Here is a 23,645-nt window from a genome sequence, read left to right as displayed (position 1 = left end):
AAAGGAAGAGAAAGATATTAGGCTGTCCCACAAGGAAATTCAGCTTTGCCGACTCCTAAATTGTGAAGGGTGAATGAACCAGCTATAAGCTAAAAGCCAAAGGCTGTCGACATTGGACATGGTGGTAGTGCAGATGGGACCGGGAGAGGAGAGGCATCTAGTTCACGGGTGGGACGACAGCTTGTCAGATCAGGCATTGGTTGAAGGAAGCAAGTGTGGAGCCAAGACCTTCACGATGAGATTGCTAGTCAAGGACTATTGGATATGTATGACAACTATGGCAAGGAAGAAGCAACGGGTTGTTTTAATGAAGGGAAGGCATTTCGGACGTAGCTGCAAATGCCTACGCTTGTATCTTGAAGACATGTGGTCTTATTCAATACCTTCACATAACAATGAGAAAATTCACACAAATGGGTGAGCTCAAGGACTATTGGAGAAACCTGTTATGCTTGACAATATATGTGTCAAATGTGGTGCTTAGCATGATCTAAACCATTGGACCCCAACCAATATCGAACGACCAAGAATGATAGAAACAATGTGAAAAGTCTCATGTAATCTTAATATTATTGGACAGCCAAGAGTGACAAATATCGTTAAAAGTATTACGTAATCTTAATATTGTCACACATGACGTAGTTGTGATAAAGCACATAGACCTTTTGATCACCTACGCTGACTTATATACAAAGGGCAAGAGATGGGAACTCACAAATAGTGAGAAGCAGGATGGAAGCATGGCAATGATGAGCACAAAGATCAAAGCAAGAGCGATCGAGATGCAACCACGACTCCAACTCGACAATACTGCAAGGTTTGTTATTTGCATCCAATTCCCCATGCCTATATGTTAACTTGGTGCAACACATAAATGCTACGGGGCAAGGCACAACTTCAGTTTCTTATAATTTTTGGAGAGACTATAGTGCCAACTCTCCACCATACTTTTGTATGGAACTTTTGCATGACATGCACTATGTAATTAGCATTTTCACTTTATGACGCTTCATTGCAAGACGAAATGTGATCTGTTTGTGCCAAGAATGTGACATATGATGTGTCCTTGAGATTGTATTTCAGAGTGTCATCATGCCAATCTGGAACTGTTTTGTAAGTGCACATCCATGAAGCTCCCAAGACCATTTCTTCATTAAGATACTATCTGCCATGATGTGGAATTGATGTGGGCAGTGGTTACCGTTGATGTTGACTGAGACATTGACTTGTCCCAATCTTACCCATTGTTCCTCTGCTAGCTGGAATCTGAGCTCAATGTTTAGCTATTCATATTGGTTTTATGTAGGTTGACAGAAACATTGTTCTCCGGCTTGGGCAATTGGACAACACCAGTACACGATTGATGTCAATCTACATATGTCCTTGTTTGCAATGCATTTTAGCCTAATCTTCTCCTCTACAGAATCATTCTTTAGCACGAGAATAACACTTTATCCCAGCATTTTCCTCCTCAGACATGTTTTGCATGATCGACATCCAAGACAATACTTCTCTCTCTCTCTCTCTCTCTCTCTCTCTCTCTCTCTCTCTCTCTCTCTCTCTCTCTCTCTCTCTCTCTCTCTCTCTCTCTCTCTCTCTCTCTACGAGAACTAAGGAAAAATTGAGTACGCTTGATTTACAGTTTGATAGGTCCCCGATCTAGAGACTAAATGGCCAATATTACTAGGTTGAATGTCAATCTGCAAACAACTACCAAAGTAGATTAAGGGATAGGGTTTAAGCAAAATGATGAAGCTGCAACCCTTTTCTTGATTCAATCACCCACTTTAGTAGCCCTTTGTTGTATAGTCAACTCTATGGGATGCAACTTGCATCTTTCCAATGCTCATCAACTCGAGCTAAGCTATTGTTGTTGCCTATCAATCTGTTCTCTCATCCGCTCGTGTTCCACAACAAAAATCGAAGCGACAACAATTACAACTAACTACGTACGTAATCAACTGCGCTCTAAAATCTATCAAAATACGTACGACAAAGAGTAGTGACTTGGTCTCATTGCTCAAACAATTGTAAAGAAATCCGTGAAATTGGACCATTTTACAGACAACTGTAGAGGTAACCAATCATCATATATGCAATATTTTTTTGCAAAGTCGCCATTGCACTTTGTACTTATTTACTTTAGTGGTAAATGCTTGATGTCAATCTGCGTATGTCCTGTTATGTTCTATAGCAAAGCCCATCAAGCAAGACTAGTTGTATTTTTTGAGTTTGTCAATGCTTCCTTAAGTTTAGTTTAGCTACATGTTTCTCAATGCATCTTTATACATTGCAACCCAACGTTCTCCTCTACGTAACCATTCTGTAGCACGAGGACAAATCCTTTATCCCAACATTTTCCTCCTTATATACGTTTTGCACTAGGTTATGTGATCGACATCCAAGACTCCTTGCTCCCTTGAATTGTTCCAACTAACGAAGTAACCAACTAGCATGTGGGGCAAAGAGCAACGCCCACCGAGCAAAGACTAGTTCTGGAAATGATTTTATTTTTCATTTTCAACGAGCCAATGTCCTACGACGTTAAAATTTCTTCTTCGTCGGCGATGGCTGCGTCATCTTCGTCGGCATGCAGTTTACAGACCCGGCTGCAGTACCTTCCGCCCGCTTCCTCCTCTTTCCTCCGATGCTGCCCTCTCCCTTCAGCCCCCAAATCGCCTCTTACCATTGACATTTCCAGCAGGTCCATGGCGGCAGGTGCCTCAGGTTCCTCTCTCTCTCTCTCTCTCTCTCTCTCTCTCTCTCTCCAAAGCTCAGAATTCGATTTTTGCCTCATCTGTAACGGAATTTTAGTCTATTAATGTCCATAGCCTATCAAAGGTCATAAAAAATATGTGTCCTTTAGCACCCTCATAAACTAACGCCTGTCAGAATATCTTTTCTTGATGCCTATATGGCATTACTTGCTGTTTAGTTGGGACTGATATGGGCCTTCTGCCTGCTTTTTGTCTTGTTTATGTATAGCGCAAAAGGTTCTTACCCAGCATGAGCTTAAGATGATGGCAGCTGACAAGGTAGCTCGATGACTCTGTATCTTACTTGTTGCAAGTAGAATGCACCTTTTCTTTTGTGGTTGTTGTTCCTTATGCGTTATTTTTGCTAGTGTTGCTCAAATGTGTCCCCGGGCGATTGTTCGTTCAGAGTACCAACCACAATCTCCTCCATCGATTGCTGCTTTTTATCATAGCGTTTGATTAGGATAACATTGTTTGCAGCTGTTGGCAACTGGGAACTGATGCTGGGTTCTTTTGAATAGGCTGTGGAGCATGTGAAGAGCAGGGTGGTTTCGGGATTGGGAACATATCTCAAGGTGCTATCGAACTTCTCAGCTGCTGGTTTGCTCAAGCATTTGGTTTGTTAGTATGCTGCACTAGTATGCATTATGCATGCATTTTATGATCATCCGAAGATCAGTTTCTGAAGTAAGTTTGTGCTTCACATGTGATATGATTGAAAGTGGTGTTTTTTTAACTTACATATTTGATCAAGAATCTTGAGATTGTGGTTTGATTTTTCAAATTGATTTCTCCGGGATTTATTTTCTTATTTAAATCATAAAATATTTATTTTCAACCCTTGACTTTGTTTGTTTGTTGCTTTTATCTGATTATTTTTAAAAGTTAAAGTGCTTGTCAGCACCCCCTAAATCTCAAAGAGAAATCAGTCGACTCTATTCCGATCCATGCAATCTTTGACAAAGGAGTGGAGTGGCTCCCTTCTTGTGCAACACACATTGCAGTAGATTCAACCTACGGAGTCGATGTGCACTTTGGAATAGACGAGACTAAATCAAAAGCCTCAAGGTAAAGCTCTAAAATCTCAGGGGAGATGGTTTGTAGACCAACTGTGCTCTGAGAACAATTTGGAGGATCATCGAGTAGAGAGCTGCGTCTCTTGAGTTTCTGAAAAGGAAGGAAAGTACCATTGAGTATGAGATGTGGAACGGAGGGTGGCAATAGTGCTCCACCTCCGGTTCATGTGCTTGTCTCAGATTCTTCCAATAAATAAATATACTCTTTAAGGGTGGCCCATCTTTTGGTCCTAATACTGCGTCAATCCCTTATTCTTTTTTCTCCCTACTTTCTCTGTTGGATCCTATTTATTGCATTGATTATTTGTGTGCGTTTCGGATGTCTAATGCACTAAATCTCGTCAATCCCTTATTCTTTTTTCTCCCTACTTTCTCTGTTGGATCCTATTTATTGCATTGATTATTTGTGTGCGTTTCGGATGTCTAATGCACTAAATCTCGTCACTCCGGATTCACATCAACAAGACTAAATGCTGCAGATTATCATCTTCACACATACTCAGACCAAACAACAATTGTAAGAGTATATGAATCATTCATTTATTAAGGAATTTCAAACCACAGTCCCAAAAATTATAGTCAGCTTTTATGTACATATCGATAAAATCACTCAGTAGAGGAGAGTACTGTCAGCTTGTCAGCACCCCCAAAATCTGGAAGAAAAATTTGTCGACTTTATTCTCTTATGGGCATTTTGTGACAAAGGAGTGGGACAACTACTTTCTTTTGCAGCACACACTGCATGTAACAAACTTGGACACTCCAAGTCAAGATTCTACCACGACACAACAGAGATTCACTTCAAAACAGTTCACAATTCACACTTAAGTCGACACGGCCCGGCATAGTTCCATGTCTAGAGATATTGGCCCCAAAGACTGGCGCCCCTTTCGGTATTTCTTTTTGTATTAATCTGTGTTCAAAGTACAAGAGAGTGGGAGGGTGCTCACTCTCAGACTCTGCGTCCAGATGCTCTGAGAAGTGAGGCCCTGCCCACTTATTTATTGGTACAAGGGATGCTCAAAAGTTGAGCCCCAAAAGCATTCATCTTTTAAAAGCTTTCAAAATAAAGCAACTGGCCCAAGAGCTGTCTTAAAATTTAGCCAGCACAAAATCAGGAATTCCGTATAGCTTTGTCAACGTAAAAAGCGAAAATCCGTATGGTAGGCCACGTCAGTACTGTCAGTACTTTTCACGCCGCAAAATCCAGAATCTGCCACATTAGCCTGTCGCCTCGGCGCTTGTCCGGGTCTGTTGCCACTCTGTCCAAGAGCATGCCACGTCACCCATTTGTTGAAAGCATTGTAATCGCCCTCGATTACGCCTGCAAGACAGACAGGCCATAAACTGTCTTAGTAGACATTGACTGCTAGTACCGACGCACTAGGAACAACACATCTAGCACATGTACCAATCGACAATCATATCACAGGACATCATTTGACATCACAAGACATCACATAACAAATCACATTGAAAATTTATTCCAAATCTTAAACCATGATTAATCGGCAACGTATTTAGCAATCGCATCTAGATCCAGTCGGAACGTAATAGATGCTCGATTAACTAATCCATATTGCAATCATGTCTATAGAGATTTATGATACCGAAATGGTGCAGTCATTTCGTCTATTAGTTCCTGCACTTAAACAAGTCAAGTACAAATCAATCAGTATCAGTTTCATTAGCGGGGATTCCAGTTCATAAAGTCATACAGCAGAATACTGTCAGCTCAGCAGTATCCCTGAAACCCAAAGGGACATCAGTGACGCTATATCAAAATATCGGGGCAATCTGTCGACAAAGGAGCGGAGTGACTCCCCTCTTGTGCAAACCCGCTGCACTAGATTCGCCCATGCTGAAATTGGGGTTCTATCAGAGTAGGCTATGCTAAACCGAATGCTTCAAGGTAAAGGTTCACAATCTGAGGAGTATCTGCTAGGTCCTCCTTCTCCATCCACTTCGCATCCAATGCGGGATTTTCTTGAATTTAACAAAAAACGGCCTTATCACTTTACCTTTAATCTTTCTATCTTTATGTGCCAGTATCTGTTCTGGAACGAGTATCTCCTCGCTTTCCTCCACTTCGGGTTGCTCATCTGGCTCCCCATCATGGGGCACATCGCCTTTAAAAGGCTTCAAGAGACTCACATGAAAAGCATTGTGATGTTAGGTGCAGCGGAATGAATGTTGTATTTTCTCAAGATTAGTGATCTTTATTGCTCAAGGTTCCTTTTAGTTCTTAGGGAAAGAAGAGAGTCTTCCGTCTTGTAGAGTGCTGTGGTCACGAACAAAGTGAGTGGATATTGTGCATGCAAGTGAATGAGACTGAGAGAAGGAGAGAGAAAGTTACGACACCGAGAGGTTGTAAAACCCTCCTCCGAAGGCCCCACTCTTGTCGGCGAGAGTGGTCTATTCTTTCATTGCACAAAGGTGTACAATGCGTATGCAATGGACTATGCAACTTGGTCTATGGCGATGACGATGACGATGACGACGACGACGGCTGAAATCTGAGATCTTCTAATCGCTGAATTTCGGGACTGTTTCGGTGGCTGAAAATGACTGATTTGGCTGCGTTTTCTTGGCTGAAAAATGAGGTTTCTTAGGGCTGAAAACTGATGGTCTTTACGGGCTGAATTTGCTACATTTTAGGTGAATAATGCCGGTCTTAATTTGCTGCTGAAATCCAAAACGCCAGGGGCTGAAATTGGTCCTTCTGTCGCCGGGGTTCTGCAAATGCAAAAACGCTAGGCTGATCTGCTGTGTCGTGATGACGCCGGGGCTGATCTGCTATGCACAAATCGCCAAGGCTGATCTGATGCAAAAACGCTAGGTCTTCTGTGGAGTAAACGCTAGAGTAGTCGCGGGGGTTGGTCTTGCCGAGAAGTTGCCTGTTGAGCAAGGTGCTCCTGCTGCCTCTTCTGCCAGAAAGTGCTAACTTGGGTTTGCTTATATATTAACTTAGCAAAATTGCCCTACCTACTTTTGTTGGAAAGTCACTTAAAAATAATAAGTGAAAATACTAATAAATAGGAAAATAGGCTAAATGCACTAGAAAATTCCCCTAACTGATGCTAATGGATTCTGATGGGAATTCCGATGATCATGTTGTGTGCAACCGGAGGATATGCATCTATGCTAAGTGACTGGGCATGCACGGTCTACGAATAGACTCACAAAAGTGCTAGATCACTGACTGAACCCTACTGTGGTGTAGCTTGTCCACGGACACATAGGGTTGGGATGTGTCACGTGACATCCCCTCCTTTTCAGAGTGAGGTACTGGTACCGAACTGTATGGCGTCGAGGGAGATCGCCAACAGCATCCTGAATCCTGGAAGGTCGGAATCCTGGAAGGGACTCTTCGCCGGCCCACTCTGATGTGTGGGTCGTGCGGTACTTGAACTTCATAAAGGTCTGCAACGCTTGCTTCTTTGGGCCACGCCGAAAGCGACTCAAAGTCTTTTGTGGCTCCTTCGATGCTTCAACTTTGTCTAGAGTCCTGCTTCTTCCGTCTTCAAGAATCTCCATGGCTGAAAATTCTTGAAACCATCTCCAACACAAAACCATGAACATACCCATTCCATGTAAAGTGAAGGAAAAAAAATCTTGTCTTCTCTAAAGACTGTGCATGCAATGTAGATGAACAAATAGACGGAGTGACAACCCGTTCATCAAACACATGCAAACACTGTTTGATCGAAATCAATCAACTGTGGCAAATCATAATGAAAATGCCCATGCTTGGTACTCATACAATCATGTGCTCGTTCAGAAACTATGTCATGCCAAGGAAGAGACATGGAATGTGACTTCCTGACATACAAACTTTTCAACTTTTCATAAACAATCCGCATACATTCGTGCTCATCCATGAGAGAAACGTGCTCAACATGCAATATGTCATGCCTAGAAAAAGGGATCACATAACGATGCTGACTAAAATACAGGAAACCTTCACGAATGAAACACTCGAACAATGCGTGCGTATCAATCATGCGAACACACAATACTTCCTGTGAGGGTAATTTTGACCAAGGCTCGAGAGCCACGATCGGTTCTTCGGGGTCTATCGAATCTTCTTGGGGGGATCTGTGGACCTCGACTCGAAAGCCAAGATCGATTCTACAACGAGGTTAGCTTCGCTAGGAAAAGCATCAACTAGCACATCATCCTTGTGAACAATCACATCTTCTTCATGCAACTCATCATGCTTGTGAGAAATCACATCTTGATCATGCAAATCATCATGCTTGTCATTGTCATCCAAATCATCATGCTTGGCATTCAAATCATCATGCAAATCATTGTCATTCAATTCATCATTATGCTTCAATCAATCATGCAAATCCTGTGTATCCTGCTTTGGAGAAGAAGAGACTGAGAGAGTCTCCTTTTCTCGAATTTCGTGCATCGGTGCCGGCACTTGAGAAAAGAGTTGCAACAAGGCGGCTTTCCTTTCTTTGTACTCATGCGTTATGGCTGCCATTCTTTCTTCATATTCACGCTCTCTTTCTGCTTTTCTTTCTGCATTTCGTGCTTCTCGTTCTAACTTCTGTTTCAGAAAAAATCGCTGCAAAGCCTCCATAGGAGTTAGTGTAATCTTTGTCGTAGATGGGGAAGGGTCGGAAAAACCTCCTAGTGGGGAAAATTCTTCTTCGCCTCTCTCATGCTCATCACCTCCAAGCGAAGTATCCATTCCGCTTTGAGTAATGACCATTCTGCAATCGTGGGTTCTTGTGGGTTCTTGGATTCTTAAGTTCACGAGGAACTTGGGTTCTTGAGGGTCTTGGGGTTCTTGAGGTCCTTGACTCGTGAGAATCTTGGGTTCTTGAGGTTTTCTTTCGCTTGCAAATCGCGTTGGAGAAGGATCTTCTCTTCACCCGAGTTCTACCCTTTTCTGCGGGCGCACCCCTTGGCGGCCTTGCGCTCACACCAAGGTTGCTTTTTCCCACCTCGCTTCGATTGGCCAGCCGCTAAGTGCACGGTCTGCTCTCAATGAGTGAAAAGAGACACAAGGGGAGGCTGGACAAGCCCTTCTTTCTTGGGATTCCTGTCACTCTTCAACAAAACACGATTAGGAATTGCCACGCCAAGTAAATTGGGTTCGTGCGATCGCAACAAGCAAAAAAATTCTTGTGGTTCTTTCCTTGCGTAATGCAGAACACTTCCAAAGCTCTAATACCAATGTTAGGTGCAACGGAATGAATGTTGTATTTTCTCAGATTAGTGATCTTTATTGCTCAAGGTTCCTTTTAGTTCTTAGGGAAAGAAGAGAGTCTTCCGTCTTGTAGAGTGTTGTGGTCACGAACAAAGTGAGTGGATATTGTGCGTGCAAGTGAATGAGACTGAGAGAAGGAGAGAGAGTTACGACACCGAGAGGTTGTAAAACCCTCCTCTGAAGGGCCCACTCTCGTCGGCGAGAGTGGTCTATTCTTTGATTGCACAAAGGTGTACAATGCATATGCAATGGACTATGCAACTTGGTCTATGCCGATGACGACGATGGTGACGACGATGACGACGATGGCTGAAATCTGAGATCTTCTAATCGCTGAATTTCGGGACTGTTTCGGTGGCTGAAAATGACTGTTTTGGCTGCGTTTTCTTGGCTGAAAAATGAGGTTTCTTAGGGCTGACAACTGATGGTCTTTACGGGCTGAATTTGCTACATTTTAGGTGAATAATGCCGGTCTTAATTTGCTGCTGAAATCCAAAAACGCCAGGGGCTGAAATTGGTCCTTCTATCGCCGGGGTTCTGCAAATGCAAAAACGCTAGGCTGATCTGCTGTGTCGTGATGATGCCGGGGCTGATCTGCTATGCACAAATCGCCAAGGCTGATCTTATGCAAAAACGCTAGGTCTTTTGTGGAGAAACGCCAGAGTAGTTGCAGGGTTGGTCTTGCTGAGAAGTTGCCTGTTGAGCAAGGTGCTCTTGCTGCCTCTTCTACCAGAAAGTGCTAACTTGGGTCTGCTTATATATTAACTTAGCAAAATTGCCCTACCTACTTTTGTTGGAAAGTCACTTAAAAATAATAAGTGAAAATACCAATAAATAGGAAAATAGGCTAAATGCATTGGAAAATTCCCCTAACTGATGCTAATGGATTCTGATGGGAATTTCGATGATCATGCTGTGTGCAACCGGATGATATGCATCTATGCTAAGTGACTGGGCATGCACGGTCTACGAATATACTCACAAAAGTGCCAGATCACTGACTGAACCCTACTGTGGTGTAGCTTGTCCATGGACACATAGGGTTGGGATGTGTCACGTGACATGTGAATTCTCCAAGTATCGGGCAGCTTCAGTCTAAAGGAGACATCATTTATCTTTTCTTTTATTTAGAAAGGTCCATAGTATCTCATGCTCAGCTTTGGAAAAAAGCCGCTCCTTTCCCTTTTTCTTCTCAAGCGTGCCTTCTCAAAACGTAAGAGCACCCAATCTTCTTCCTTTAATTTCAAATTGCGACGGTGTCGATCTGTTGCCTTCTTGTGTCTTTCCTGAGATTTCTGTAAAGCCTCCCGGACCTTGGCAAAAGTAGTGTCCAAGTCCCACGTGTACTGGTCCGCTTCAAAAATCTTATCTTTCGTGGTTAGGAAGGGTGGAACCTTTGTAGCACCTTCAATAACCTCAAATGGCGCCTTCCCCATCGAAGAGTGAATCGTGTTATTATAGGCAAATTCCACCAAAGGCAAAAACTTTTCCCATTGAGTCTTCTGATCCAAAATGTAAGACTTCAGTAAATCCAGTACGACTGAAGTTGCAATCTCAGATTGCCCATCTGTCTGCGGGTGGAGAGATGACGAGAACTGCAAGTATGTGCGAATGTTTTCCCAAAATAGCCTTCCAAAACAAACTCGTGGATCGGGGATCTGTGTCAGAGACTATTGTCTCAGGCATGCCATGTAATCTGAATATCTGGGCAATGAACAGTCTCACTAAATGATCCGGCTTGACTATTTTCTTCATTGGAATGAAATGAGCTTGCTTGCTAAATCTATCAATAACAGTCTCGATACTGTCGTGTCAACTCTGTGTCTTCAGGAGATCAAAAATGAAATCCATTGCAGTACTTGCCCACGGGCGGGTGGGAATGGGTAAAGGCTATAATAATCCCTGTGCTTTATGCCTATCAAACTTGACCTTCTGGCATACCAAGCAACTGAGTACAAAATCGTCCATGTCCTTCTTGAGTCTCGGCCAAAAGAAGTATCGCTCCACACCTTTCAAGGTGGTGTCAATGCCGGAGTGACCTGTAAATGGTGGACAGTGGCATTCGGTTAGAACCTTTTCCCTCAACGGCTGTGTAACGCACAGCATAGTTTTCTTCATCAAGTAGCCATCCCGAATGGAATATTCCGCTACTACCTCCCCATTCTGTATTCAACTCAATACATCTACAAAATCTGGATCTGTGGCGTACTGATCGACCATGTCCTCGAAGCTTCTATGATGTATTGCGGAAATAGCCAAGACCAACGACTTCCGGGACAAAGCATGTAACAAACTGCTGACGTGTCAAAGCCTAAAGAATGGAGCCAACTTACAGATGCCGGCCGAGGGGCCTAAACCCTAAGAAGAACAAGTACCAGAAGAAGTCCTACCAACTTATGGGGACCCCGTCCGATGGGGCCCCAAGAGACATAAAGGATTAAAATAAAGCAGGACCCGCAAACGGATGACATGGCAGTTTTTTCAAAAATTGCACTGACATGATGACGTGGCATGTTGTACGGATTTCCGCGTTCTGCGCTGGCATGATGACGTGGCAGCTGTATGGATTTCCGTGATTTACACTGGCAGCTTTTTGGCTTTGCTTTTGGACCAGATGCTTTTGAGTTTTAAAGGCTTTTCACTGTAACTGCTTTTCAGGCCAAGGGCCTTTAAATATGAGGCTAGGGCTCATTCTTTGGCATGCTTCCTGGAGAAGGTGCACAGTCTGGAGTATCGGCTTGTACTGTGTTGATGCAATATAAAGAAATACCGAAAGGGGTGCCAAGGTTTGGGGCCAATACTCTCTGGGGTGGAATTCAGCCACTCCGTGTCGCGTGTCGTCTTTCTCTATTTCAGTTCAGTTGTTATTTGAAGTGCTAAAAAAGTCTGTTCAGTCTGTTCTTTTCTATTGGCACGTGGTGCCCGTCTGTGACAGTGGTATCAGAGCATCAGGCGTGTGCTTTTCTGAAAGCATACCGGTCCCACAAAAGAGCAAATAGAGCTTTTTTTGAAATATCTTCGCCCTCCAACCCGGACTTATTAGCCACTCCCACCCTTACTTCATCGCGCATCGGGCGCGCTCCCGTCTTCACCGCTCATGTCGTACAGGGCATAAGCCATTAAGATCACTTGTAAAAAAGGATCCGATATTTGTTTCGAGTCACTGTTTTTCTCAAAAGCAGTGCCATGCAAATGTTAATTTCTATAGCTACCAAGCCGCACACGCCAAGTACTTGGCAAGCTTTCAAGAAAAAGAATTTATTCAAAGTTATATGGTTTCTGACATCTTCCTTTGGAGTGCAACTTCTGGCAGAGGGGTATTTTGAAATGCTTTCTATGGAAACCCTAGTAGATTATAACTTGAAATTTCTCGACATCTCTCAGTAGATGTCTCTTCACGAGCAGATGACCTTGGAGGTTCGGTGTGATTGCTATCTCTTGGGACTACTATCGCTGCCAAAGAAACATTGTCTGTCCAAGAGCTGATGGACCATGCTGTGCTCGGCTACGACCTCATGGAAGGAACCTAACCCTAATTTTTGGTGCAGGTTTCAAGATGGAAAGTCAGTCGACTTTTTGAGCTCGACTGATGTCGAGATTGCTTTTAAGTTTGAGTTCTGTTTGATCTTGTTTGGTGATCCTGTTTGGAATTTTTTTGAAATGGATGGTATCTGTTTTGGTGCCGATTTGAATTGTTTGACTCTGGTTTGATACTGGTTTCAATAATTGGTGATTTACTCCCGGGTGGAGAAGTGAGAAATACTGTTTTGGTATTGTTTGAACCTCGGAATGACGCAAGCCGATGCCCGGGGAGTGTTTCGTTGTATGTTTGAAAACCTCGGAACGACGCAGGCCGATGCCCGGGGAGCGTTCCGTTGTATGCTAGAAAACCTCCGAATGACGCAGGCCGATGCCTGGAGAGCGTTTGGTTGTATGCTTGAACCTCCAAGCATGCAAATTGCGGTCTGGGGAGCGTTTGGTTGTACAGTCCTCTGAGCTCATGACCCGGACCTTTTTAGGTTATTTGCGAGGGAGTAACGAGGTAGTCGTTGAGTAGCTTCATATAGCAGAGCGTTTGTCTTGGGGGAGTGCTCAGCGGCGCTGTTTGTTGTGTCTTGTGACATGCATATGTAAGCATTTATGTTGCATGTGATGTGCCAATTACTGAATATTTCTAATTGGATGAGATTGCCTGGGTATGTAATTTTTTAGTGCATCAAGACACCCGTGGAAGATCAGTACGGTCTGGGTGTGATGGCTAATTTTACTACGCCGGAATATCAAGAGTTCCGACCTGGACGAAAGGAGAAGCTAACTCCTTGACCAAAAGAGCAGAAAGGAGAAGCTAACTCCTTGATGAAACAGCCGAAAGGAGAAGCTAACTCCTTGATCAAAAGAGCAGAAAGAAGAAGCTAACTCCTTAACAAAAAAGAGCAAACAATTGTCCCTTAAAATGTCCCTCGAAATGACCCTCGGAAATTTTTGAGCTAACTTGAGTTGTTTTGCAGATATGCTGTAATAATGTAATTGCGTATGATTACTCTCTTTCAAGAAGGAAAGATGTAACAAACTACTGACGTGTCAAAGCCTAAAGCATGGAGCCAACTTAGAGATGCCGGCCAAGGGGCCTAAACCCTAAGAAGAACAAGTAACAGAAGAAGTCCTACCAACTTATGGGGACCCCGTCCGATGGGGCCCAAGAGACATAAAGGATTAAAATAAAGCAAGACCCGCAAACGGATGACATGGCAGTTTTTTCGAAAATTGCGCTGACATGATGACGTGGCATGCTGTACGGATTTCCACGTTTTGCGTTGGCATGATGACGTGGCAGCTGTACGGATTTCCGTGATTTACGCTGGCAACTTTTTGGCTTTGCTTTTGGACCAGATGCTTTTGAGTTTTAAAGGCTTTTTACTGTAACTGCTTTTCAGGCCAAGGGCCTTTAAATATGAGGCTAGGGCTCATTCTCTGGCATGCTTCCTGGAGAAGGTGCAGAGTGTAGAGTACCGGCTTGTACTCTGTTGATGCATTATAAAGAAATACTGAAAGGGGCGCCAAGGTTTGGGGCCAATACTCTCTGGGGTGGAATTCAGCCACTCCGTGTCGCGTGTCGTCTTTCTCTATTTCACTTCAGTTGTTATTTGAAGTGCTAAAAGTTTGTTCAGTCTATTCTTTTCTATTGGCACGTGGTGCCCGTCCTGTGACAAAGTATCTGCCACCAAGTTCTTCTGTCCCTGCACATGGACAATCTGGAAGTGAAACTGTGACAAGATGTTAGCCCACCGCATCTGCTTTGTCGATAGTTGCTTCTGTGACAAGAAGCAGCGTAAACTATGATGATCAGTGAAGATCGTAAAATCAGCTCCGAGTAGGTAATGTCGCCACTAAGTAAGAGCATGGATAACTGCCAAAAGCTCTTTCTCATATATCTGTGCTGTCAATTCCGGCCTTGAAAACAATCGGCTCTCATAGGCAATGACATGGCCTTCTTGCATTAAGACCGCACCCAGACTACGACCACAAGCATCACCAGTATACTTCGAATGACTTCTGCAAATCCGGCAAAGTCCAAACTGGTCCCGTAGTCAATTTCTCTTTCAATGTCTGAAAGGCAGTCACCTTTGTGGGTCCCCACGAGAAAGGGACTCCTTTTTGAGTCAAGATATGCAAAGGGGAAGCACCTCTGCAAACTTTCTAATGAACCGCCGGTAGTAAGAACATAAGCCCAAAAAGCTTCTAACTTCATGGACATTCTTCAAATCGGGCCAATCACGAATAGTCTCAATCTTGGCCGGGTCCATCTGCACTCCTGTTGTTGAGATGACGTGTCCCAAAAAGTGTATCTCTGATAAGAAAAATTCACTCTTCTTTGCATTGATCACCAAGTTGTGATCTCGCAATGCTTGAAAGACCTGTAGCAGATGTTCTCTATGTTCTACCTCATCCTTGGAGAAGACTATAATGTCATTAAAGAAATTGCCAACAAAAGATCTGTACTCTCTGAAAATCCTGTGCATCATTCGGTTAAAGGTCGCTGGAGCATTGGTAAGGCCAAAAGGCATCACCAAAAATTCATATAAACCGAAGCTCGTCCGAAAAGCTGTCTTGTAGACATCTCCTGGCGCGATTCGGATTTGATGATATCCGCTCTTCAAACCGATCCTGCTGAAACAAGAGGATCCCTATAGTCGGTCAAGAATATCATTGATCCTCAGAATTGGAAATCTGTTCTTGATGGTGATTTTATTGAGAGCTCTATAATCAATGCACATTCTCCAAGATCTGTCTTTCTTCAAAACCAACAACACCGAAGAGCAATAAGGTGAAGTACTCGGCTGGATAAGAGCCTTTTCCAAGAGGTCTTTCACTTGGTTCATAATCTCTTCATTCTGGGCTTGGCTCACACGGTAAGGTGGCCGGTTCAGTGGTGTGCTTCTAGGTATCAGATCAATGGTATGATCCTCAGGACGAGTTGGTGGCAACTCGCTTGGCAGGCCCGTAAAAAAGCATTCGGCATGAGTGTGGAGAAATTCTTGGCGTTCTTTATCAAGTTCAGACATATTTGTCGTATGCTCATCATTCAACTCTTTCAAAAAGATCGAGCAAACAAATAGACTGGATTTCATTAATTTCGAAACGACCGAAGCCGATACAATAAGGACAGACTCGCCCTTCAGTTTCACATCAAGTACAATGTTTCGGTCCCTTTTCAGTAGTCAATGTCGCTTTCTTCGCTCGATAATCAACCACGACGTTGTTCTTATGGTACCAAGGGACTCCTAGGAGGACATCACAACCTTTCAAGGGCATTATGTAGAAGTCCTCGTGCCCCAAATACCCCTGACAATGCAACCGAAGTTTGCCAATGACAGGTGTAATGGCCACACCCCTGCCGGCTGTCGCCAGAACTGCCTCTGCTTGTGGTCCCATCTGATCGGGTGTAATCTCGAGCCGCGCCGTCGAAATGAAGTTGACCTTGGTCCCTCCATCAAAAAAAAATCAGGGCTTCTTGATCCTTCACTTTGCCCGAAGCTCGGCAAAGTTCTGTACTTTCATCAATCGTGCTTGGGTCAGTACCCATGCAATCTGGAACCAATCCTGCTTTCATCTTGCCTTTTCGTCCACGTTCCTCAGCTGCTCTCGAACTCTCTGGCCTGTCTTCATTCTATTCTTGCCATGCCTTTTTAGGGCACTTCACAGAGACGTTCCCTGCATCCAAAACACTTCCCCTCTTTGATGTAGTTTGCCCTCTCCCAAAGAGTGAACCGGGGTCATGAATCCTTATCTTTCTTTCCTTGGGGGCTCTTTTTCTTTCTACTTTCATTATTAGGAGTGTGTTGGGTTCTCTGAGTCAAGATTGACCCATCAATTCTTGAATAAAATTTGACTTTGGTTCTAAGCAGTGATCTCGGATCTCTGTAGGAAGTCTGCAGCAAAACCACTCAATCTGTTCTTTAAACGAGATCTTCTTAAATGAAGAAGCTGGTAGAAAAGAGCTCCAAAATCTCTCGCAATACGCGTCCAGAGAATCTCCCTGTAGTCATCCGTAGATGATTCCAAGCAGTTCGTATATCTCGTTCGTACTCCCGAGTCATCGAAGAAGAAATAAAAAGCCTTTTGTATTTCAACCATTTAACGAGAGCTTCCTTGTTCAATAGAAGGGTGGACCACCATGTTCGAGCATTTCCCTTGAAGAAAGAAGTAGCCCTCCGAATCTTGGAGTGCTCTGAGTAATGCCCTCTAGAGAAAGCTATGTCAAACTGCTGTATGAAGGCCAAAGCCCTCGAAGCATCTAAGAATCCAGAAAAAGTGTCAAACTTAATTGATTGTCCACCTTCTGTAAATTCTCTAACTTTTTTGTTTTTATCTTCGAGGAAGTCATACTGGTTGGCTTCATAGAAATGCTTCTTCTTTGCGTAAAACATGTGATCGTCGGAGTCCGAACTATCTGAGGATGAGTCCTCTGTAGAACTGTCAGAAATTGGGCGAAACTTAGGCTTCTTTGCCTTTTCCTTGCCCTTTTCGAAGCTTTGCTTTTTGCTTCGCTTTTTCTCTTTTCTGTTGTAGCTGGCTACAGTGTCACTTTCACAGGACAGTTAGTACAATTGGTCTTTGGTCTAATCTAGTTCACACTGGACGGACTCGATAGGCAGTGACACGTGGCAGGGATACGGTGGTCTAGTGGACATCGTGGCCAGGTCAGCACCACCAGTCAGTGGAGACAGACTTAGATGCTGACATTTATGAGCCGTTGGTGGCTCGTTATGGTTGTACATATGAGTAGTAGCGGTTGGGTCATGACTTATCATCTTTACGTCGTCGTCTAGAGTAGCGAGTCTAGACACAGCACGTTTGCACATCTCTGCACATCTGAGCCTCGACACCCCCGTTGTACCTGTGAGTCCTCGGCTGGAGCTGAGTGTGCTGCCACGCCAAAGTCTATATCGGTTCTTTGAGATAGTCGAGTCCTATGTTCTGGTCTACTGTCGTGTCTCTGTGTGTGATCAGTTGTTATCTATTGTTCCTTTGTTTTCAGTCTGTTTGAGTGAGATGTCACGCACATTGCACTGAGGAGCACCCACTGTAGAGAGCACGTTGTCATGCAGCTCCGCTCCCATGCTAAGAAAGATGCTAGAAAAATGCACGTCAAGCTTATTTGAAGCTTACTTGATTAATGGTTAGTGATCAGGGCTTGTTAACAGGTCAAGTTTAATGATTAATGTATGCCAGATGCGGCTTAAAAGGACCAACAGATGCCTTAATGATGCTAAATAGGAGTATACTTGAAGTGAGCACAAATGGGAGATTATGATCTAGAAATGTAGTGTTTGAAGTGCTCTATTGGCTTGCCTTTACGGCTTGTCAATTGGAGCTACGATAAAGAAAAACTGGCAGTTTGAAGTTTAAGTCGATTGCAGATCCGTACCGGATTGGGCAACTGTAGCTGAGGGGATAGAAATGAAGTGAATGCACGGGCTTGAAGTGCCTACTTTGTGGAGCGCATAGGTCTTTTCAGATCAGTGATCGGAGTTACGGTTGCCAAGTTATGGGCCGTTAAAGATTCACCAAGGGCCGGTTTCATACCAGTCTAGTCGGCGCGGCCGGAGTACCATTTGGGAGTTTTTGAGCTTCGGAGCTTCGAAGAGGTGCTTCAAGCTTGGAGAGGCACGAGAAGGGCTCTCTCTCTCTCTCGAGCAACACAAGGAGTGCTCTCTCTCTCTCTCGAGCTTGAACGGAAACAAGGAGAGAAGCAGCTCTCTCTCGCGTCCTCGGTTAGCAAAGGAAGGGAGCAAAGAAAGGTAATCAAGAGGAGAGCAAGGAGGGTTACGGATTCGAACAAGGGATCTCTCTCTCTCAAGCCAAAGCATCGAGGAGAAAGACTCAAGGGTTACATAAACAAGGAAAAGCTTGAAGCGGGAAGCGAGGAGAATGCACGAAGGGGTTGTACTTGTAAGCGATAATTAATGCAGTGCAAAGCACATAGAGCAAGAAGCTACGGAACAGTTGACAATAACCGAAGCATGATGATTGAGGCAGTGAACTTAAATTAAAAATTTGTAGAATCGAAGAGCAGTCGGAGCTACGGTAAAGTGGCAGGCAAAAATTTTCTTCACCGACATCAGTCCGAAGGTTAATTAATCATCGTCTTAAGCCGGTGTCATTAATGGCCCGATTAATTTTGTTAAAAAGAGCCCGCCTTGGCTACCGGTTATATTGTACTGAAAGCTTGAATTAATTAATTGAAGAATACGATGATTGCCAAAGCCATATGCATCTGTTTTTTTTGTTCTATCTCACACCTCTCACAGCCAGAGGCCCAGCGCCTGCTCGGCTCATGTTTTGAACACATATCCCCTGACATCTTTGGTGAACCCGATGCGAAACGCGTTGGGGTGTGAGGTTAAGATGGAGAATCTAGAGCAGATGATGAAGATGATTGCAGAGTTAAGTGCAAACGGTTTTGATGATAAGTTAACAGTTCTAGATTTTCAAAGATGCTTCAATTGGTTCAAGGATCTTTGCTTGAAATGGAGACCGTAAAGAAGAAAAATCAAATGGATGCAGCTTTAGATCCAGTATACGACGAGAGACGAGTCTTTGATGGATATGATCCAAAGGGCTACTTAGAGTGTTATGAGCTGGAAACCAAGTTAAGAGGGATATCTGAAGAGTTAATGGTCATATCTTTTGAGCAATTAGTGAGTTCAGATTTGAAGGAGCAGATTCAAAAGGTTACCAAAGCCTGCAACGACGATTGGGAGTATTTCAAAGAAGCTATTGTACAGGTAAATTATGAGCATTATGAAAGCTATGAGAACAGAGTCAAAGTCTACCAAACTACGCAGATATACGAGGACAAGTACGATCAAAATTAGAAGCTGTAATTGATGAGTGTATTGTATAGGATGCTACCTTCTTACAGGCTAGTGATGAAAATAAAGTTGAAGCTGTGTATGAAAAGCTGGGTTTAGTAGATGTTGTGCATGAAGTAGAAGTCTTTGAGGGTGAGTCCTTACAACTTCAGGATATGCAGGATGAATTTTGCAAAGAATCTATACATGCAGTACTCGAGGAAAAGAAATTAGGGAACAACGAAGTGGCTAAAGCTCAAGAAGAAATTGCGCAGGTGAATGAGTGCAACTATATTCAAGTAGACATGCAGGAAGATTCGATTACAACTGATACTTTTGCTACTGACTCAGAATTAGAGCAAAATTTTTCTGGTATAGATTCTACCATAGAGTTGATTAATGATACAGACGTTATAGGTCAGTTGTTGAGAGTAGCAGGACCATGGATTTTGGTATACCAAATTTATCGAATTTGGATGTACCAGATTTTGAGGACTTGGTTAAGCAAGAGTATGTGCTTGAAGATCTGCAAAATGTTGATTCAGAGGGGCTGTAGATTCCTTCATTGACAAGCTGTTGTGAAGCCGAGCTACCAAAGTGGAAAACTGATCTTGAATGATGATGAATCAGAGGGGGTGCAGACTCCTTCTTTGACAAGTTTCTGTGACCTAGAAACCGATCTGGCAGATTGATCCTGAATTTGCTGGTGGTTTAGAGAGAGAGCAAAATTCTTTTCTCTCAAGAATTTGTGACACAAGGCTCACACTATGGCAGAATGACCATGAACTTGATGATGCTTATTCAGAGGGGGTGCAGGGGTGCATAGTGAAGTGCAATCTCTTGGTGTTGAATATAGTTGGTTTCATTGTGCCGATGATACAGACAGGGTAGTAGATGAAATTTTCAATGTGCATGCTGAACTTTGTGCTACAGAAGTGCAAAGATATTTGAATGAGGGTGAAAGACATACAGAGCAGTCTACAGCAGATGTATTTAGTATGCATGTCATATATGGAAATCTTAGCTGAATTTTGTGCTACAGAAGTGCAAAGATATTTGGATGAGGGTGAAAGACATACAGAGCAGTCTACAGCAGATGTATTTAGTATGCATGTCATATGTGGAAATCTTAGTTTACAGGAGCTTGAGATGTGCAAGATGGAGGAATCTTCTGAAGCGGTGGACCTAGACCTTGTGTGCTTATTGGACGAAGCTTTGGAAGGATTCTCAAATACAGATGCTAAGGATACCAATCAATCCGGATTCATGCATGAGCTAGTTTGTTCAGATGCAGCAGATGATGAACTTATGCAGTTGTTGGATGATGCTTTACTTGATTTTGAGCCTCTACAAGATAGAGAATTATTTTCTGATGCATCTTGCGAGCCTAATGAAGAGAGTTTTTCCAGAGACTTGATGTACTTAGATATGCATGATTGGGATTCAAGTACTAGTGAGAGTGAAGGTGTACTGCCAATTCTTTTACCTGTGATTGATGAACGACAATTAGATGAGCCAGTTGCACAAGGGATATGGCAGTATCTAGTGATACCTGATGCTATCTGGGATCTGATGTTACCCTATGATATAGGGGACTTTGAGTTAGCTTTTGACCCAGGAAGTGACGGATATATGCATGGTCCTGGGCAATTGACTTATATGCCATATGATCCAAGCGGTTTGCATGAAGATTTGTGGGTTAATATACGTTTATGCTCTACTGATTGGAAATTCTTGTATTTTCCCTATGATCTTGGAGGATTGTCACTTGTGCAAATTTTTTAAAGGAATGCTCACAGTGGGGAAAATGATTGGTTTCCCGATTGATCTTGGGGGACTACTAAAGTGCAAGCTGCAAATTCAAGAGTACTAGTTATCTGTTGTAGCAGGTTGCATGGCATAAAGTTTTGGTTTCTAGATTATGCTCAGTCAGGAGAGTTTTTGGTTATGCGTCCAATAAGATTACATGGCTGGCTTCCAGTTGACTTCTTTGGACAATTAATGAAGTATCTTCACATCTTTTGGGTTGGTTCTGCTACCAAAACTTGAGGTAAAGGACTTGACGGCCATTCCGTGTGCAGACAGAGTAAGGCATACTTGAGCTTGACAGGGTTCCCTAAAGCGAGCTTAATGGTCAAGCCGTGTGCATCATTAACTGGAGCACTTGAGTCTGGCGGGGTTCACTAAACAGGATTTCCATGATTGAATGCTTTGAAGATACGGTTCATAGATTTATGATGGGCAGCTACCTAACGATTTAACTAAAACATTGATGATAGGGTGTAAGCCTTACTTTATTTTTCATATGTCTACCAGTTATGTGGGTCTGATGATGGCAATGTGGGTCTGATGATGGCAAGAGCTTAAGGTACCTATAGCAGATGCAAATTAAAGTGCAGTTGGCAGGGACCAGAGGGGGTGGATGTCGTGCAACTCCGCTCCCATGCTAAGAAGATGCTAGAAAAATGCACGTCAGGCTTATTTGAAGCTTACTTGATTAATGGTTAGTGATCATGGCTTGTTAATACGTCAAGTTTAATGATTAATGTATGCCAGATGCGGCTTAAAAGGACCAACAGATGCATTAACGATGCTAAATAGGAGTATTATTGAAGTGAGCACAAATGGGAGATTATGATCTAGAACTGTAGTGCTTGAAGTGCTCTACCGGCTTGTCTTTACGGCTCGTCGATTGGAGCTACGATAAAGAAGTTATGGTAGTTTGAAGTTTAAGTTGATTGCAGATCCGTACCGGATTGGGCAACTGCAGCTGAGGGGACAGAAATGAAGTGAATGCACGGGCCTGAAGTGCTTACTTTGTGGAGCGCATCGGTTTTTTCATATCAGTGATCGGAGTTACGGTTGCCAAGTTATGGGCCGTTAAAGATTCACCGGGGACCGGTTCCATGCCAGTCTAGTCGGCTCGGCCGGAGTACTATCTGGGAGTTTTTGAGCTTCAATCAGGGAATACCGCAAACGATATGCTTTGGAAGTTAAATACGCTAAATGTGGTGCCCGTACGGAAGCACATAAGTACTTGAAGAGCATCGTGTCCGAAATGACGTCTCTTGGAATGCAATGATTGCGGGGAGTGCCCAACATGGATGGGGTAAGAAGCTTCGGGCTATTTTCAACGAGTGCGAAGAGAGTGCTTTCAGGCCAAAGCAATCACCTATGCTTGCATCTTGAAGGCGTAATTGCACTAAGAAGCTGATAAGGGCATTAAAATTCTCGATAATATTGTCAGCCAAGGACTGTTGAAGGAAGTTTTCGTGCTTGGCAATGCTTTGGCCAACATGTATGCCTAATGTGGTGCCCTTATGAGGGAAGCCGGCCGCCCAAAGGCCCAAGGGCCCATAACAAAAAGCCGCCCAAAGGGTGTCCCCCCACTTGCTAAAGGAAAAGGGGGCAACCCTATTTTTCTTGAAGGAAAGTGTGAACCAAAAAGCAAAGCATGGCGTAGACCAGGCAGGCAGAAAACGCGAGGCTTTACTGTAGCTCCGACTGCTCTTGGATTTTGCAAATTTATAACTTAAGTTCACTGCCTCAATCATCATGCTTCAGTTATTGTCAACTGTTCCGTAGTTTCTTGCTCTATGTGCTTTGCACTGCATTAATTATCGCTTACAAGTACAACCCCTTCATGCATTCTCCTCGCTTCCCGCTTCAAGCTTTTCCTTGTTTATGTAACCCTTGAGTCTTTCTCCTCGATGCTTTGGCTTGAGAGAGAGAGATCCCTTGTTCGAATCCGTAACCCTCCTTGCTCTCCTCTTGATTACCTTTCTTTGCTCCCTTCCTTTGCTAACCGAGGACGTGAGAGAGAGCTGCTTCTCTCCTTGCTTGTCTGTTGTGCCGTCAAAGAGAGATAAAGATAGCAAGCCCTTCCTCCTTGCTCGCTTCTTTGCCTTGCCGAGAACAAGCTCGAGAGAGAGATAACAAAGCCCATTGCTCCTTCCCTTAGTTCAAGCTCGAGAGAGAGAGAGAGAGAGCACTCCTTGTGCTGCTCGAGAGAGAGAGCCCTTCTCGTGCCTCTCCAAGCTTGAAGCACCTCTCCGAAGCTCCCCTTGCTCGTTTCCTTCACACCTCCTTCCTCTCCTCCAATTGCTCGCATGCAATAGTCATCCCTATTTTAAGCCCCTTCCTCCCTTAGCAACGACGGCGCCGTCGTTGCTAGGGAGGCGTAAAAACTGCCTCTATGACGTGGCAAGCTAATTTCGAGCAACGCACAAAT

The 23,645-nt window shown here is 43.6% G+C and overlaps 1 protein-coding gene across 1 annotated transcript in view; it reads left to right on the top strand.

Annotated features, from left to right (window-relative positions):
* The first annotated feature begins 2,503 nt into the window (after window positions 1-2,503).
* The window catches only part of LOC147428418 (uncharacterized), a 50,502-nt gene continuing 29,360 nt past the window's right edge, over window positions 2,504-23,645 (top strand). The window contains exons 1-3 of the mRNA XM_086496672.1: window positions 2,504-2,727; window positions 2,986-3,035; window positions 3,278-3,331. Coding sequence (XP_086352798.1) covers window positions 2,532-2,727; window positions 2,986-3,035; window positions 3,278-3,331 — 300 coding nt within the window. The 5' untranslated portion in view covers window positions 2,504-2,531. The remainder of the gene's footprint in view (window positions 2,728-2,985; window positions 3,036-3,277; window positions 3,332-23,645) is intronic.

The sequence above is a fragment of the Adiantum capillus-veneris genome, chromosome 23 (genome assembly GCF_014529385.1).
Source record: "Adiantum capillus-veneris isolate H3 chromosome 23, ASM1452938v2, whole genome shotgun sequence".
In the NCBI taxonomy this organism is placed as follows: domain Eukaryota; kingdom Viridiplantae; phylum Streptophyta; class Polypodiopsida; order Polypodiales; family Pteridaceae; genus Adiantum; species Adiantum capillus-veneris.
Note: the sequence above shows the minus strand (reverse complement) of the source record. Positions and strands in the feature narration are given on the sequence as shown.